The 18,629-nt window shown below is 48.2% G+C and overlaps 1 protein-coding gene and 1 long non-coding RNA gene across 2 annotated transcripts in view; one reads left to right on the top strand and one right to left on the bottom strand.

The window, feature by feature from the left end:
- Nucleotides 1-531: 531 nt before the first annotated feature.
- Nucleotides 532-9,317, top strand: LOC116271723. Its single transcript, XR_004180440.1, has 3 exons — nucleotides 532-616; nucleotides 953-1,086; nucleotides 9,207-9,317. It is a non-coding gene; the product is annotated as an uncharacterized LOC116271723 (long non-coding RNA).
- The window catches only part of PPP2R1A (protein phosphatase 2 scaffold subunit Aalpha), a 37,854-nt gene continuing 24,226 nt past the window's right edge, over nucleotides 5,002-18,629 (bottom strand). Inside the window, exons 7-15 of the mRNA XM_003916041.5 lie at nucleotides 16,504-16,618; nucleotides 16,323-16,393; nucleotides 15,737-15,871; nucleotides 11,780-11,953; nucleotides 11,393-11,453; nucleotides 10,512-10,666; nucleotides 9,362-9,504; nucleotides 5,622-5,713; nucleotides 5,002-5,460 (exon numbers count right to left, since the gene is read on the bottom strand). Coding sequence (XP_003916090.1) covers nucleotides 5,444-5,460; nucleotides 5,622-5,713; nucleotides 9,362-9,504; nucleotides 10,512-10,666; nucleotides 11,393-11,453; nucleotides 11,780-11,953; nucleotides 15,737-15,871; nucleotides 16,323-16,393; nucleotides 16,504-16,618 — 963 coding nt within the window. The 3' untranslated portion in view covers nucleotides 5,002-5,443. The remainder of the gene's footprint in view (nucleotides 5,461-5,621; nucleotides 5,714-9,361; nucleotides 9,505-10,511; nucleotides 10,667-11,392; nucleotides 11,454-11,779; nucleotides 11,954-15,736; nucleotides 15,872-16,322; nucleotides 16,394-16,503; nucleotides 16,619-18,629) is intronic.

Raw genomic sequence — 18,629 nt, 5'->3', positions numbered from 1 at the left:
TGAAGAGAACTGTGCATGCCAGAAGACTTTCCAGACCTCTCTTTCCTTCTACCCTCATCTGAGAACCCCAGAATCCACCTCCTAAACGTTTTATAATTAAATTACTGCCTTAAAGCCAGTACAGGGAGAGACTTGAGCTTGACTCATCTTGTGAGTCAACTTACAATAAAAAGTTTTTCTTTCTCAAAAACCCGGTGTCAAAATATTGGCTTCCAGTGCCTCAGCGAGACAGCTCCTTTTGCTTGATAACAGCAGTATCAATTAGACCAGATGGTATAATAGGGGCTACAGGTTCATCTTCTCTTAGTGCCTTTCCCCACCCTTAAGAATCCTTTGGGACTGTTCCATTGCTGTGTGATGCAGGCACAGAACTCAAGAGTGCACATGCGGAGAATTCTCAATGCTAGGCTTCCCAAGGCCACAGTGAGCTTCAGATAAGGGAGAACTATTCCTTTGTTCTGAAAAGACTTCGTGACTCAGGGCTGAGCTCTATCTAAATGACATGCAGCATTTATTTCATTTTCTACTTACTATGTAGTCTGGGGTTCCTCCTGTTTTCCACCTAGAGATCAATTCATTTTTATCAGTGTTTGGGAAAATCAGCAAGATAAATCAGGTAAGGGGACCCTATACCCAGCTTCCAGTATCCTGCCCTTTGCCTGTTGCTCTTCCCACTTTACTCAATCAATTACATTAGCACAGAAACATACTGATACGCAGACTCTCAGGAGGTAACAGCACATGAGCCTTTGAGAGCAGTTTGGGCATGACAGGTATCAGAATGAGGGCTAGGGCTGGGGCTTTTGTCCAAAGTTCACAATCTGTGTGTGGTGGCTAGCTCCCGGGAAAACCCCAAGGTTATTTCTGTGGTCATAGAGATTATTAAGAGGGCAGGATCCCTGCAGAATGGTGTCTCCCGGACACTTGTTAACATTTCCCTTTTCATGTGAAGGTCTCTGGACCAGGCCTCCGTGATAGGGCTGATCTGGAGACCAATGTGGATGTTGTGAAAGCCTCTGATCACATAGGAGAGTAAGCTCCAGCCTCAGGAAGGAGGATCCTATCTAAAGCTCCACGCTCCTGGAGGTAAGATTCTGTACCCTTCCTCAGTACACGACCACAGACTGAATAATCAATTGAGAATCGCAAATCTTTTAGTTTCCCAAAGAAGAAAAGAAAAAATGTATTTTTACCCATGTTTAAGAGTAACAGTAGCTACTCAGGAGGCTGAGACAGGAGAATCACTTCAACCCAGGAGGCAGAGGTTGCAGTGAGCCGAGATCACACCACTGCACTCCAGCCTAGGCAATACAGTGAGACTCCATCTCAAGAAATGAACAAAAAATAAAATAAAGCTTAGTATCTGTATAAAATATATGAAAAAAGAGGAGTAACAGCAAAGAATACAGCCCTGAATTAACTCAACATAGAAAGCCAGAGTATTCATGAGTAATAATCATCTGCCATTTGCCTAGAGAAAGAGTGAGATTGGAATTCTAGGCCCCTCATTCTTATTTTCAGCATCAGGGAAGGTCCATTCTCTCTACTGCTCTGGAGTATGCACAGGGTAGAGGAACAGCAGAGCAGCGGCTAAGGCTAAGCCCAAGCTAAGCAGTGGCTGGGGAGCAGATTCCCGCTCCTCAGCATTTTTTCAGGAAAGGCATGTGCTTGGGGACGGAGCGCAGTGATTCCCCAGGAAGACTTAGGGTCTCAGGTTTCCCTTCATTCCTCCAGTCTGGGAAGGACCCAATTAGCCAACCCAAACTTCCAGTTTTGTTTTGTGACATGTGAAGCTACCAGTCTTTTACCCTTCCTGGAGGCTGACTGGGAAAAATGCAGCCCTATGAAGCCTGTAACCCCACATCACCTTGCAGCTCTGTATGGTAAGGCCTGCTGGAGTCAGGACCTGGCACTGAATCTTCATTGGAGTTTCTCTTTTTTACAAGTTCCTGATTTTTTTTTCAGATGGAGTCTCGTTCTGTCGCCCAGGCTCGAGTACAGTGGCGTGATCTTGGCTCACTGCAACCTCTGTTTCCCAGATTCAAGCAATCTTCCTGCCTTAGCCTCCTGAGTAGCTGGGATTACAGGAGCCCTCCAGCATGCCCAGTTAATTTTTTCATATTTTTAGTAGAGACGAGGTTTCACCACATTGGTCAGGCTGGTCTCAAACTCCTGACCTCAGGTGATCCACCCACCTCGGCTTCCCAAAGTGTTGGGATTACAGGCATGAGCCACCGCTTCCGCCCTATTTTTTTTTTATTTATGCCTGATGCCACCGGCTTAGGTAGATGAATCTGGTGTCCTCCTTCCCTCCAGTCCTGATGGTCATATGCAGGATCTTGTCCATTCCCTGCAGTTCGCTTCTAGGGTCTGAGGCACCACCTCGTGATCCTCACCTGCCCAGGGTAGCCATGGTTAATTTTCCTCCAGCGACAACCACAGCTCAAGCACCACAGGCAGATTCTGCACCTTGAGTCAAGGGCACAGTGATTCTAGAGCTCTCCTCGTGCCCCTATGCGTTAGCCAAAGAAACCAAATGACTCAGCAACCTCATCCGCATCCAGATGTCTGGGTCAAAGCAGTGGAAGGAAGGGGTCAGTGAAGAGATTGTTGGCGAAAACAGCCAAAGTGGTGCAGTCATCACAAAAGGAGACAAAATTTGTGTGTGGGCTCTGGAGAACAGTGCTGTGGAAGGAACCATTAGAGACAGCCAACGTAACTGCTGGGATTTAGGCCTAGAGAGGGGGAGAAACAGGCCAGTGCTGTGCGTCCTGGCTCCAGGCAGTCTCTCCACCCTGACCCAGCTCCAGCATCAAAGGCTTCGAGGGGCCAACTTCAGCTACTACAGAGAGGGCCAGGTGTATGGAGCAAACAAAGCCTGCAGCCTGGGAGATTAGGAACTGCTCCTACCACCACCACATTCATCACCTGATTGGGTTCTCCCAACTCAAAGTTCACAGAAGTTGAGTTAACCTCAGTCTCCTTTGCCTGAGAGCACTCTCTAAGTAAGACACTTGAACGAGTCTCCACTTGTGCTCTGCTTCTAGAGCACGTGACCCAAGACACCAGGCAGCTCCTGGTTAACTCAGGACTCTGCTGAAGTTCAATAGCTCAGGCTGTCCTTCACCCTTGTCTCTCATACTCACTCCTGTGGTCGCTGAATATCACCTCATTATCCAGCCCATCCAGGGTATTCATTGCACCTCCACCTCCTGTAATGATCCCATTCCATCAGTCGCCCAGTCTTGCAGCCCCAACACATCCCTGAGCCTTGTCTACATATGCGTGCCCAATTCTAGACCCCACCTCTGAGCCATAGCGCATCCTCAGCCCTAGATCCAGGCAGCATTAACCTCACTCTCAAGAGAGAAAAACTGGGTTAAAGTGTTTAAGGCACGACTTCTCAAACTTCAGTATGCAGATGAACCTGGGCATCTTGTTAAAATGAAGTCTCTGAATGAGCAGGTCCAGGCAAGGGGCGAGAGGTTCTGCATTTCTAACAAGCTCCTGAGAATGCGTAGGCTGCTGGTCCACTGCACTCTTGTTGCAATGGACCAGCAGCGTTAACCACAGGGAAAGCCAAGATTTAATGTCAGACTTTCATGCTTAGTTACATGTGTGTTCGCATTTCTAGAGCAGTGGTTCTCAACTGGGAAAGAGTTTATCGCCCAGGGCAAAAATGTAATTCCTAAAGATGCTTTTTGGTCTCCTTCAGCCTCATCTCCTAGGGCACAATAAAGTCTAACAAAGAGTAGGGATGTGGTAATATGAGGGCTAAGCTGGTGAAATCACCTTGTCACTCAAAGCCACATTTCCCTTCCACCACCTGTGCCAAAATGTGCTCAAGCATCACGTCCTCTGCGAAACCCTTCCATGCAGACATCACCAGCCTTACGTCCCTTGCTCCTTTCTCCAGGGTGCTCCAGGCCCCTCCCTGCATCAGTTAGAATTCGGGTCACCTTCAAGTGATGAAACCCCAAATGAACAGGCACTTAACCAGTTGAATTCTCCCAGGTGACAATACTGGCGTGGCTCTTCACAGCCTCAGGGAGCCAGGCTCCTTCCATCTTGTCCTGTCTTCCTTGACCTTCACTCCTAAGATCATTTTCTGGCCCAAGGTGGCAGCTTCTACTCTAGCCATCTGGTCCACATTCCAGAGTGCAGGAGTGCAGGAAGGAGGAAAGGTGGGGGATCATGCCTTCACCCTTAAGAACACTTCCTAGAAGCTGCACATACCACTTTTGTTCAACATCTTTTTGACTAGAATTTGGTCACAGTACCACACCTAATCTCAAGAGACACTAGGAAAATACCTGGAATCCATATAGTCATGTGCCCAGCTAAAAATCAGAGCTTCTATATTAGGAAGGGGAGAATAGATACTGAGACACAACTGGTCTATCTTGCCATAGTTCTCTCTCTAGCACAATCCTGATAGACCTCCTGGGGACAGGGTCAGAGCCCAAGTCTTCTTCAAGAACACAGGAAATGGCCCACAGGGGGTTCTCTGGCAATGTACAGCTAACTCTGCTTCCCATGTTGTGTACTTCTCATGTTGAAACTGTTACACACTTACCAGGTACTAATTCACTTGGTCCTCGCCACCCACCCTGCAATCTAGGTACTAATGTCACTCTCATTTTACACAATACAAAACTGAGCTCATAAAGACTTAACAAGCTACTCCTAGTCACACGTCTATTAACTGAAGGAGCCACAATTTGGACCCAGGTAATCTGGTTCCAAGGCACCTGCTCTTAACCCCCAAAATACTCAGCCAACATCTATGAAACTGAACTGCACTACAGGACAGCAGCCAGAGCACCTCGGGGACCCTCTGCTCCACAGGCCAGCAGCACTCCTGGGGGGATCCCCAGAGAATTCTCTCGGGACATAGGGGTATAGTGGGTCCTGTAACAAGATCTTCTCCAGAGAAAAGGGCAGATGTTATGACTCTGGGGTGGTGTCCCCTCCTCCATGCTGATGACTAAGGCCAGAGGACTGACTACTTCTAGACCTTTATTTCTCTGTGAAAAGGGGGAAAATAAAAGGAATAAAATAAAAATGGCACAGTTGACACACACAAAAAAAACCAATGAGGGGAAGGACGGGAGGTGGAGAAGTAAATGGGGGAGGGGTTCCCATTACAGCAGCAGGATCCAGTGACCCGGGATGCTCACATCTCTCCCCGACGTGGGCGGAGTAGCCCCTTCCTCCCAGGGTCGCTGTCCTGTCCAACCCCGTGCTCCCCCAGCCCACTGGGAGGTGGACAGTGAGACATCTTCCCAGGCTGGGGAGAGGAGGAACCGTGCTGGGGGAAGGGGCCTGGGGTCAGACCATGCACAGGGAGTGACAGCCAAAGGCCCCCCAGTGTCTCTCCAAAGAGGGACTTGTGGGGGTTGGAGGTGGACACTAGAGGCCAGTGTTTGCTCCTCTTCCAGCATCAGGCGAGAGACAGAACTAGGAAAACAGGAACAGGCAAGAATCAGAACCACAGCCCTCTCTCTGCCCCCAATGCCATGGTACCTCCCACTCCCGCGACCTTGTTCTCAAAGGACAGCCTAGCACCTGTCCTCAAAAGTCCACCCTCCTGCTAGGGCTCCCTGCTTTCTAGGTCTTACCAGTCAGAGCCTCCTGGGCAAAGTATTTGACGTCCACATCCTGGTCCTGGGTCAGCTTCTCTAGGATGGGCTTGACTTCACTCTGCAGGGTGCTGGAAAGCGAAAAGGAGACAGGGAAAGAGAGCGTGAGCCAGGCTGTACTGGGGCAACAGATGGGCACAGGGCTCTTGAGCAAGAGGGTATACACAGATATGGATACACCAAACCCAAGGTGGGAGGAGTCTCAAGAATCCAGGACATACACAGGAATGAGAAATCTCCGCTCAATGCACAGGAAGGTGACTACAGTTAACAATAATATTTTGCATATTTCAAAACAGCTATAAGAGAAGACTTTGAATGTTCTCATTACAAAGAAACGGTAAACGTTTAAGGTGACAGATATGTTAATTATCCTAATTTGATCATTACACATTTGCACACATTATCGAAACACTACTATACCCCCATAAATATGTATAATTATGTGTCTATTAAAAGTAAAATCAGGCCTGGCATGGTGGCTCACATCTGTAATCCCAGCACTTTGGGAGCCCAAGGTGGGTGGATCATCTGAGGTCGGGAGTTTGAGACCAGCCTGGCCAACATGGAAAAACCCTGTCTCTACTAAAAATACAAAATTAGTAGGGTGTGGTGGTACACGCCTGTGATCCTAGCTACTTGGGAGACTGAGGCAGGAGAATCGCTGGAACCTGGGAGGTGGAGGTTGTGGTGAGCCAAGATTGCGTCATTGCACTCCAGCCTGGGCAACAAGAGTGAAACTCCGTCTCAAAAAAAAAAAAAAAAAAAAAAGTAAAATCAAGGCCAGGCGCGGTGGCTCATACCTGTAATCCTAGCACTTTGGGAGGCCAAGGTGGGCAGACCACTTGAGGCCAGGAGTTCAAGACCAGCCTAGACAACATGGCAAAACCCCCGTCTCTACTGAAAGTACAAAAATTAGCCAAGCATGGTGGTGCACACCTGTAATCCCAGCAACTTAAGAGGCTGAGACACAAAAACTGCCTGAATCCGGGAGGCAGACGTTGCAGTGAGCCGAGATTGCACCACTGCACTCTAGCCTGGGCGACAGAGCGAGATTCTGTCTCAAAGGAAAACCAAACAAACTGCAAAAAAACCAACCAACCAACCAACCAACCAACCAACCAACCAATTACTTTAAAAGTCAGAAGTATAACAAACAACAGACTTCTCTGGGGCCCCAAACAGGGAGATCAGAGCAGGCTGGGAAAGTAGAAAAGAATCACAGAACCCCCAAGTCTCTGAGGCCCAACAAATGGGTATCCTTCATTGATTTCACACATATTCACTGAGGCCTACAATGTATATGGAATGAATACGGAGCTAAATCACTCTCGTTTCTTGCCATGAGGCATCTGGGCCAGGAGCAAGACAGAGACCAAACTGCTACGTAAGAAGGGAGTGCTAAGTGGTCCCAAGGGAAAGTTCCTGGTCCTCCAGGAGCCCAGAGGAGGCAACCACTCTCATCTATGGGGCCCAGGGAACTCCGCCTGCACCGAGTCAATTGTTTTGGGAAATGGAGGAGGACTTCGGAGAGAAACTAAAGCTGAGGTTGTATCCTGGAACAGATTCAGACAGAAATCAAAAGTGCAGGCTTTGTGGGTCTCCCACTTTCACTTGACAGTTTCCTGTTCTCCCCATATAACCACTATTCTTACTTCCATCATCTCGATTCTTTCATTCTGCCTGTTTCTGAACTTGACATAAATGGTGTGTTTTCTTGGGTTTGGCTCCTCACTCAACATGGTATCTGTGAGAGCCACCTGTGTTGCCGCCTACAGCAGGCATTTGATTTTTCACTGCTGAATAGTTTTCCACTGTATGAATGAACTAAAATTTATCTGCTCTACTGTGGGCAGACATGGAGGTTTTTTCTGTTTTTATGGCTACTATGAATAAAGCTACCATGAACATTCTTCGGACAGAAACAGCACTCATTTCTCCTGGATAGAGACCCAGGAGTGGAAGGGCTGTTTCACAGGGTGTTTGTATAACAAGCTTCACCAAATTCCACTCCAGTTCCACTCCCGTTTTCAGAGTGATCAAACCCTAAATACACAGCCTCACGTGCAATGGATGAGAGTTCCAGCTCTATGTCTTCAACATTTGCACCATTGAGTCTTTTTTAATATTGGCTGTTCTGGGAGGTGTGTAGTGATATGTCACTGAGCTTTAATTTGCACTTTCCTGAAAGCTGATGATGCTGAACACCTTGTCATATGCTTACAAGCTATTTGGAGATCCTTTTTCAAGTGCCGATTCAAGTCTTTTTTCCCATCTCTTTCTTGCCCTGCCTGATTTGTAGACAGGTATTGTGGATGAGTCCTTTCTCAGAAACATACATTGCAGACATCTTCCTCCAGTCAAGGGCTTGCATTTTACTCTCAAAATGCTGTCTTTTGAGAAATAGTGCTACATTTTACAGAAGGTCAACTAACCCATCAATTCCTCTGGTTTGCTGTGCCTACGCTAACTCATGAAGATATTTTCCTACATTTTCTTCTAGATGTTTTATTTTTTAAATCTTTCTGGTTCTGGTCTGTCATCTCAAATTAATTTGTTTATGCATTGAGGAGAGGCTTCTTTTTTATTTTTGAGACAGAGTCTGGCTCTGTCACCCAAGCTGGAGTGCAGTGGCCGGATCTCGGCTCACTGCAAGCTCCGCCTCTCGGGTTTACGCCATTCTCCTGCTTCAGCCTCCCGAGTAGCTGGGACTACAGGCGCCCGTCAGAGGCAAGGCTTCTTTTATTCCTACATGGATATCAAATTGACCCAGCTATGTTTTTTAAAAAATATATATTTCTCCACTGAACTACAGAGGTGCCTGCTGTTAAACACACGTGGGACTGTTTCCGTGCCCTTGATTCCATCCTATTGGGCGATTTAAATATTCTTGTATTCACATCTATTTTAATTACTGTGGTGTCGTAACTCTTGGTCTCTGGTAGTATAAATCATCCAACTTGGTTCATTAGAAGTGTCAATTTTCCACTAAAGAACCTGTTGAGATTTAATGGGCTTATACTGAATCTAAAGATGAGTTCAGGGAACTGTCCCACACACGAATATTATGTAGGTCTGTTTTAATTTTTTTTGAGACAGAGTCTTGCTCTATCGCCCAGGCTGGAGTGCAGTGGTGTGATCTCAGTTCACTGCAACCTCTGCCTCCTGGATTCAAGTGGTTCTCTTGCCTTCAGGCTCCCAAACAGCTAGGATTACAGGTGTGTGCTACCACACCGGCTAATTTTTTGTATTTTTAGTAAAGACAGGGTTTCGCCATGTTGACCAGGCTGGTCGTGAACTCCTGACCACAAATGATCTGCCCACCTTAGTCAGGTCTGCTTTAATTTCTCACAGTAGTGTTTTACAGTTTACACTAGAGGTGTTACACATCTTTCACTGAATTTATTTCTGGCTATTTGATATTTTTGGTGCAATTATAAATTATACAAATACTTACATATAAAACATTAGGTGATTTCATTTTCTAATGACTTGTTGCTAGTATGTAAGACTGCCATCCCATCACCCCCCTTTCTATTTCATTCTGTGACGTTCATTTTACAGTTGAGAAAACAGACCTTGAGAAGGGAAAGGAGCCAAGGTCACACAGCAAGCAAGGAGTGGTGCCGGGCCTCTGACCCTGGGCTCTACCCTCAAAGGTCAAAGATGAAGGTGCCCACAAGCCCTTGCCAGTGTGTGTGGGAGTATCCAGACCTCACCTGTTGTCCAGGATGGGCCCTATCTTCTGCAGAGACTTGGCCACATTGAAGCGGACATTGGCCACCGGGTCCCCAGCCATACGCAGAACCGTGGGCAGCATGTGCTTGGTGGTGATGTCTTGCCCACAGACCTCAGACAGCACCTGGGGGCCAGTGAGTAGCAGGGGTGAGTGCAAAGCTTCTGGCTAACTCTCATCTCCCACTGCCTCTGACCAGGCCACTCTGGTGATTATCAGGCCCTACAGAGGCTGAGCAACACGGGGACTCAGTTCAGTGTTACAGGAGTGGATCTCCCAACTCCACTAACACCATCCTAATACCACGTCTCCATTCTGTGATGTCCCAGTTTCTCTGTCCTCAGGCTTCCTTTAATTACTCTGGAGATGGACCTTAATTACCAAGCCCTAGGATTCATACTGGTAATCACAGCCTGGTGAGTATAAAGATTAATCAGGTTATACATGCACAGGGCTTAAAACAGTTAGGCTACAGATAGGAAGTGCTCCTGTCTATTTGCTTTTCCTACAATTATAATTATCTCATGTACTGATTTATGTGTAAACCATACAAAGAGCTAGAAATGAAAGAATGGGGTTTAAAAATAAACACAACTAAGTGTTCTGATCATTTCTTCCCACGCCACACTCTGGAGGTCACTGCTGTAAGGATCCTAGGGTGATCATCATTTGTAAAGGACCCCTCCTTACAAAGACCAAAGCATCAAGGGGTAACTATCCAAGGTAGTTATGTAACTATCCAAGGTCCATAGCTAAAGTATGGCCCTGCCAGAATTTAAAACTAGGTCTGACCTAGAGCCTGTACACTCACCCACCACAGATAGAGACACACATTCTTCAGGGAAGGAGAGGGGTGCTCACAAAGCTTGAGATCACTGCTCCAACAGGTCAAGTCTCCCAGGCCCTGGGTCCCTCACCATCGAAGTCCCCAGTCCCAGAGGCCCTAAGACCCTGACCCTGGGAGCCCCACCCCCTTGCCTGCAGTTCCCCAAGGACTCATCTCTGAATAGAAGATCTCCTCCATGTCTCCATTCCCAAGCCAGGTGTCTCCCTTGGGGAACCCTCTACCATCCTTCCTCTCCCAGGCACTGCAGTTCCCTAGGGATGGGCCAGCAGGCAGGTGGGGGGCTCACATTGATGCAGAAGAGCGTGGTCATGCGGTGCAGGTAGTTAGGGTCTCCAGACATGGCCAAGACCTTGGGAATGATCGTGGCATGGGCCCACTCCTTCCCAAACTTTTCCACTAGCTTCTTCAGGTTGCTGGTGGCTGCTTCGCGGATGGCATATACTGCAGAAGGGTGAGGGTGAGAGAGACAAGGATTTGGAGGTGAAGAACTGATGTGGGCAAGATGTAGGTCACACTTACCATGGCTTACAAAGCAGCCCCGAGGTGCCAGGCTGCATGTGAGCCAAAGAGAGAAAAAAGAGCTTACTATGTGCTATATCTAGTAATTGTTTTTTAACACAGTATCTTTCAACCACTCCAAGAGGTAGATTCCACTATTGGCCTCATTTTACAGATGGGCAAACTAAGGCTCCAACAAGTGATTTGCCTAAATTATGTGGCACTTATTACTTCAAACAGGGCTTCACAGAGACAAACATTGCCTTTTATTTTTTACCTCTCTTAGTGTAAACAATGAGCAATTCTCATAATGGCCCCAAGGGACTGGAATAAGAAGTTTTAAAGAATGAGTGTGGGGCTCATTCAAAGACAGCAGGTGACTTGTTTTAGATTTGAATCCTGACCTTGGAGCTGTCAGAACCCCGGTCTGGCTGCTCAGTGGCCCTCTGGCTCTCCACTATACCAGGCAACCCCTGGGTGATCTGTTTCGTCCTCCTCCCACTCAACACTCCTCTAGGACTCTAAAGAGCACGTGAGCTGGTCCGTATGAGCATCCGGTGGCACGGGGAGTGACTCCAGCCTCCTCCACTGCCCGCCACAACCCCAGCCAATCCATCCTTCCTTTCTGGAGCTTCCATCTCCTCTTGCTGCTCCTGTAGAGGTACTCACCATGATCCACAAGCCAGGCCATGCACAAGGAGTTAAGTTTCTCATCAAAGAACTCCACTCCCTACAGGAGAAACCAAGGGTTCCAAGGTAAGGGTTCCAGGGAGAGCAGACAGGGGGAGCTGCTAGCCACACCCCATGGAACCTACACCCACCCCAGAAAGACCGGATACTTCTCAACTTTGTCTGAGGTGCTCCTTTCCCTCTTCTCTCTTATTGAATCCAATGCATCTTTTAAGGCCCTATTTCCTGGGTTCCTTCCTTTGACTCCCCAGGCATTGTCACAGCCTCCACTAAGCCTCCAAGGTACGCCATTTCCCCATTACAGCCCTGGACATACTGCACCTCCTCTGAGGCAGCACTGCCTGACCCCCAGGCCTCGTCACTCACCAGCTGTCCAGCCAGCAGGGGCATGTACTCAATGATGGCCAGCCGCACCCGCCACTTGGCGTCCTCAGCCAGCTCCACAATGGCAGGGAGCAGGGACTGGGACAGCTGCCGGATGCCAATCACCTCATTCACACAGTCCAGGTTGGAGATGATGTTCAGCCGTACCTCAGGGCACTGAGAAGAGGAAAGAAGGATTCTGAGAGAATGCAATGTCCATAGAATCCCAGGATGGAAAAAGCTCAGCTGCATCAACTTTGTATAATGGACATCTCCCAACGCCCTACTCCTGCCCAAACCTAGCTCCCAGTCCCAGGGGCACATTAAAGGCACACAAAAAGCAGGCAGCATGGACCGCTAAGTTAAGCAGATTCTTAAACCTTACAATAGTATCACAAGTAATGTTTAACCATTTTGAAAGGACTTTTAAGAATCACAGTAGGGGCCGGGCGCGGTGGCTCAAGCCTGTAATCCCAGCACTTTGGGAGGCCGAGACGGGCGGATCACGAGGTCAGGAGATCGAGACCATCCTGGCTAACACGGTGAAACCCCGTCTCTACTTAAAAATACAAAAAACTAGCCGGGCGAGGTGGCGGGCGCCTGTAGTCCCAGCTACTCGGGAGGCTGAGGCAGGAGAATGGCGTAAACCCGGGAGGCGGAGCTTGCAGTGAGCTGAGATCCAGCCGCTGCACTCCAGCCCGGGCGACAGAGCGAGACTCCGCCTCAAAAAAAAAAAAAAAAGAATCACAGTAGGAAAAGACAGCCCCCTGGGAAAAATAGGCAGACATGATTCTTCTAATCCTAGCTCTGCTGCTTGCTAACATGGGTTCCTTTCTGGACATCAATCCACAACATGGGAGAGGGGAAGGAAGAAAACTATTTCCTTATTAAAGCTACTCTAGTCTAAAAAAAATAAATAAACAAAAGAGCACTGAAATGAATCAATAAACCAAGTGAACAAGCCTGGCAGGCCTGGGCTGTTGAAACCCTGCACATTCCAAAGATAGGACTGGCCCTTGCCCGGCTCCAGCCCTTGGTGTGTGAGCCTCAAGGTGCTGAACGCATGAGAAGAGAAGGCTCAGAGACTATATACCTTACCCATTTAAAAAGACTTCTTTTTGGTGCACCAAAAAGGTAGCCTTTTTTATTTAGACAAGCTTATAAATTCTGGGGAGAGTCAAAATGTGAAATATAAATTTTATACATCTAAAATGGAAATCCCAAATATAAATCAGATTAATTCCTCATACGAAGAAAACCATGCTGGCTCTTCTCTTCTTTTTAAGATAAGCTGCCCTGAGACAGGCTGGCTGCCAGCACATGATTACCATATAGTGCTTGCTGAAGGTGAAACTGGAGCAAAAAATGCTCTAGTCCTAGCAAGCGCTGTAAGTGCACTTGCAGCATGTATGGGCTTGCCTTCACACTGGGCTGAGCCTGGATCCTTCCCTGACGCCAGAGGCAAAATGCTCTCCAAAACTCTGGAAAGGTGTGAAATAACATAGCAGACAGGTTGAGGGGCTCTCACCTGCCAAATTATGCCCATTAAAGCATCAAAAACACAAATTATAGTTATATCCATAAAACATGATTATAAAAGAAAATACGTGCAAGTGAAGCATAACTCAGATAAATTACTTAAGTCATAAAATGCGTCATGAATATTAATGATTCAAACTTTTAGCAACTGACGTAAATAACTGATTTAAAATAGTACACTGTTAATCACCCACTAATACGGAAAAACAAAAAGAATAAAAAATACATTAAAAATAGCGCACTCTTTTCAATGTATTAAAAATTGACTGTAATTCTGCGGCTAAGAGATTACTCCACTGTAGCGGAACTGAGTAACATAACTTTTAGGGGCATGTGGGACTGAAATGTGATGTAATACTTTCTGTTGCAGTATTTCCTCCAACTTTCTAGCACACTATGTATGTGCCTGTGTATAAGAAAGGGATGGGGAAGAGAGAAAGACTGAGGCCTTTGGGAACAAAGATGTCACACAATGGCAAACAATCTGCCCAGTTCTTCACTACCAAGGCAAAAACCACCACGTGGTCCCTTCTGCCTCCTGAACAATCTTGAATCCTTCCATACCACTGCAGCCTCATCTCTACATACCACTTAGTCTATCCTCAGCCTTCCAGACTCCCACAGCACCCTCCAGTTTGGTCTTCCTACACTTCTGCTGGCCACCTCACTTCAATCTTTCCTCCACATAAGCCCAGGGTGCTTTCTAATACCAACTCTACTCTGGCTCTTCCACTTGCCCACAGTCAAGTCCAAGCTCCTTCCCCATTGTCACCCTGATGATCTCTACAGTCATCACACAACACCGCCTCTCATCCTCTGTAATCCAGGCAACCTGAACTGCTGGTGTGGTCATGTGACCCTCCCTGGCCAATGGGTGTATGGGGTGCAAGCACATGTGAAGAATCTCGTCCTTCAGAGGACTGGGCCTGCTGTGGTCTGTGCCTGACCCCTCCATGCTGACTAAGAGATGCTAAAACTGGAGAAGTTGCCTGAGACTCAGAGACAGTTGAGGTCAGCGGGGCTAACCCACCAGTGTAGGACTACCTATACTGTTATGAGAGAGAGAAAAAAAATCCTCCATCTAATTTAAGCCAGAATGTATTCTAGGGTCTCTATTACAGCACCTTAGCCTAAACCCTAAAAAACATGAACTCGTCCTTAACGGCACCTGTAACACCTTAATGGCATCATGGGACTGCTTGTCTCTCTCCATTGTCAGTCTCTGAAGACTTGTGAGGATTAAAACTGTCTTATTCGGCCGGGCGCGGTGGCTCAAGCCTGTAATCCCAGCACTTTGGGAGGCCGAGGCGGGTGGATCACGAGGTCAGGAGATCGAGACCATCCTGGCTAACACGGTGAAACCTCGTCTCTACTAAAAAATACAAAAAACTAGCCGGGCGAGGTGGCGGGCGCCTGTAGTCCCAGCTACTCGGGAGGCTGAGGCAGGAGAATGGCGGGAACCCGGGAGGCGGAGCTTGCAGTGAGCTGAGATCCGGCCACTGCACTCCAGCCTGGGCGACAGAGCGAGACTCCGTCTCAAAAAAAAAAACAAAAAAAACAAAAAACAAACAAACAAAAAAACTGTCTTATTCTAGGCTGGGTGCAGCGGCTCACACCTATAATCCCAGGCCTTTGGAGGCCAAGGCAGGAGGATCGCTTGAGACCAGGAGTTCAAGACAAACCTGGGCAACCTAGCAAGACCTCGTCTCTATAGAACATGCTTTTAAAAATTAGCTGGATGTGGCGGCTCTTACCTGTAGCCCCAGCTACTTGGGAGGCTAAAGTGGGAGGATCACTTGAGCCTAGAAGGTGGAGGCTGCAGTGGACCATGATCACACCACTGTGCTGCAGTGTGGGCAACAAAGTAAGATACTATCTCAAAACATAAATAAATAATTTTTTTTTTTTTTGAGACAGAGTCTTGCTCTGTTGTCCAGGCTGGAGAGCAGTGGTGCGATCTCGGCTCACTGCAACCTCTGCCTCCTGAATTCAAGTGATTCTCCTGCCTCGGCTTCTCGAATAGCTGAGATTACAGGCACCCGCCACCATGCCTGGTTAATTTTTGCATTTTCAGTAGAGACGGGGTTTCACCATGTTGCCCAGGCTGGTCTCAAACTCCTGACCTCAGGTGATCCACCCGCCTCAGCCTCCCAAAGTGCTGGGATTACAGGTGTGAGCCACCGCACCCAGCCATAAATAAAAACTTTTTAAAATTTCTGGCTCTATTATTCATATCTTTAATGCCCAGGAAAGGACTCATGCAGACTGCCAGGAGTAATGAATGCATGAACACACAGCTATGCCCACAAACAGGCAACTCAGCAAAGGTCTGGATGTCTGTTGAGATATCAGGAGATTCCCGGTCAATCTAGGTAACCTGTCCCCTCCACAAACCCAGAGCTGAGATCCTGGCACCCTTACCTCATCCTTCAGCTGAGCCAGGAAGAGGGGCAAGAGGTGCTCGATGGTGTTGTCTTTGCCCAAGATGGGAGAGAGGCCCATGATGACCGAGGCCAGGGCTGACTTGACATGTTGGTTGGCGTCGGACACCAGCTCCTGGGAAAGAGAAGGCGTAGGCACAGGGATCAGGGCAACCCCTGCATCAGCAGTGGCCAAACAGATACCAACCCCTAGAAGACAATAACCTGCTTCTGCCCCTCTCATTCGTGGAGCATGGGATGGCTTAGGGTACAGGGGAAATCACTGTTCCTTATGCGTACCACCTACTTAGAGTTCAATGACCCCTGCTTTCAGCAGCCCCCACTCCAACCCCAAAACCCTGTGAATGAGAGGACTCAGTGAACTTTGAGGTTCTAGAAAGTACTTCCACCTCTAAGGTCAGCCTCAAGCTGCAATCAGGACCCTAATTGCTTGAAACCCAAGAGCTGCCTGGTCCCAGAGGGCTGGGAACCTAGTTTGCAGCTGACGATCCCCAAAGCCTTGTCTCCAGCCCCTCTTTTTAGCAGGCTCAGATCCACTTGGTTCCTCCCATCAAACTCTCTGTTACCTTGATGCAGGGCAAGATCTGGGACATGATCACATTCTCCCGACAGTCAGCTGAGAGGTTTTCACAGAACTCTGTGGGCAGGGAGAGGGAGGCAAAGGGAAGTGAGATCCAACGTTTTAGTTCCACTTCCAGCCCCTCGGACACCCACCCCACTTGCTGTGTTCCGGCTGCCAGCACCAACCTTTGACCTTGTGGGAGGCTGCGGCCCTCACCTCGGCCTCACAGTCTTTCATCAGGTTCTGGAAGGCGGGGACCAGGTCTGTCTTGGTGATCTCAGGCCCCACTGCTTTCTGGAGCTGCAGACAGGAAAGAGGAGGGGGAGAGTGAGAGGGCCTAGTAGGTACTCTGGGCTAAGGAAGCCAAAATCAAAGAGAAGGGACCAGAATTAGGGGCCAGAGAGTGGGCCTTGGAAGCAGTGCTAAGATCTAATCCAAGTGCCAAGTCTGGCCCTGGGTCAAGGCTCTTCACCTCGCTGAGCCGCTTTTGCTTCTGAAGAAAACTGAGGACTGCAAGGGCACCTACCTCACAGTGTTGTCAGCATTAAAAATAACAGATTTCCATATTGTTCAGGCTACTGGGGTTTTCTGTTACATGATCCAAAAACATTCAAACAACATAGTGACTGCAACTTTTTGATTTATATATGGTTGTATTTCTTAAAGATCTGTTACCAGAAGCATGAATTACTTTTGTAATGAAAAAAAGACAATAGGCCAAGCACGGTGGCTTATGCCTATAATCCCAGCACTTTGGGAAGCCGAGGTGGGCAGACTGCTTGAGTCCAAGAGCTCAAGACCAGCCCAGGCAACACAGTGAAACCCTGACTCTACATAGGAGGCTGAGGTAGGAGGATCACCTGAGCCCAGGAGGTCAAGACTGCAGTGAGTCATGACCATGCCACTGGGTGGCAGCAGCCTGGGTGACGGTGTGAGACCCTGCCTCAAAATAAAAATAAAACAATAAAGATTGACAGGGAAGAAGGCACTCTGGGGCCGGGGGCAGTGGCTTACACCTGTAATCCCAGCACTTTGGGAGACCGAGGTGGGTGGATCACTTGAGGCCAGGAATTCGAGACCAGCCTGGCCAACATGGTGAAACCCCATCTCTACTAAAAATACAAAAATTAGCTGGGTGTGGTGGCGCACATCTGTAATTCCAGCTACTTGGGAGGCTGAGGCACAAGAATCACTTAAGTCTGGGAGACGGAGGTTGCAGTGAGCTGAGATTGTGTCACTGTACTCCAGCCTGGGCAAAAGAGTGAGGCTCTCTTTAAAAAAAAAAAAAAAGAAAAAAAGAAAAAAAAGGAGGCACGCTTGGCTCCTGCCTGTTTCATGGCATGAGGCATGGAAAGACACATGACTCTTGCTGCAAAGCTGGTTCCTGAAGACCTGGTAGGAAGCAGAACAGTTCATTATGAGGAAGGGAATGAACAAATAAAAAAACCTTGAAGGACCTCTTGGGAAAATATTGCCTTTTATTCATCTTGCAAATTTTTACTGAATGCCTACTGTGTGCCAAGAACTAGTTTAACAGCCTAAAATTCCTGTCGTCATGGAATTTGTACTCGAAGACCCAGCGTGACACAGTTTATGCACTTCAGGAGACAAGGATGGGAAGAACCTTCCCTAAATGTGGTGATGGTATGCTATTCTGAGGCTGAGTCCTTCCTACAAATGCCAGTGGGAACCAGCATAATTACAGGCAAAGGGCGCCCCAGGGTGCAGCAGCACTCGAGGCCTCTCTGATCCCACCCTGCCCTCTCTCCTGCTTTCTCTCAGGCTAGGCCGTCAAGATCAGGCCGGAATGTTCCTGCTTGCACTTGCTCTCGCCTCCCAGGGTTCTTTGTCCTCTTCCTGGAGCAAAGTTCCTATCTTAGCTCTCACCAACTCATCTTCTAGAACCAGCTGCAATACCACCTCCCCTCCTCAATGCTTCCAAGGCCCCACATCTGTCTGTCTGTCCCACACCTGTGACACTTTATTATCAAATTTCCCCCTAAGTCAATCTTCCCCTTCAGACTGCCTGGCTCCGTGAAGGCCAGGAATGTGCCAAATTCACTGGCCCAGCAAATAGCTGGTGCTCAGCAGACATGTTTGTGGGATGAGGCAATCTGGATCCCCGCGGAAGGAGCACTGTGGGAGACACAGAGCTGGAGTCTTGCCCCCTTTCTGCCTGGCTGGTAGTGTCACTCTGATCAGTTAATTAAACTTTCTGGGGCCAGGCACGGTGGCTAACACCTGTAATCCCAGCACTCTGGGGGACCAAGGCAGGTGGATCACTTGAGGTCAGGCGTTCAAGACCAGCCTG

The sequence above is a fragment of the Papio anubis genome, chromosome 20 (genome assembly GCF_008728515.1).
Source record: "Papio anubis isolate 15944 chromosome 20, Panubis1.0, whole genome shotgun sequence".
Classification (NCBI taxonomy): domain Eukaryota; kingdom Metazoa; phylum Chordata; class Mammalia; order Primates; family Cercopithecidae; genus Papio; species Papio anubis.
This window is presented reverse-complemented; position numbering and strand designations above follow the sequence as displayed.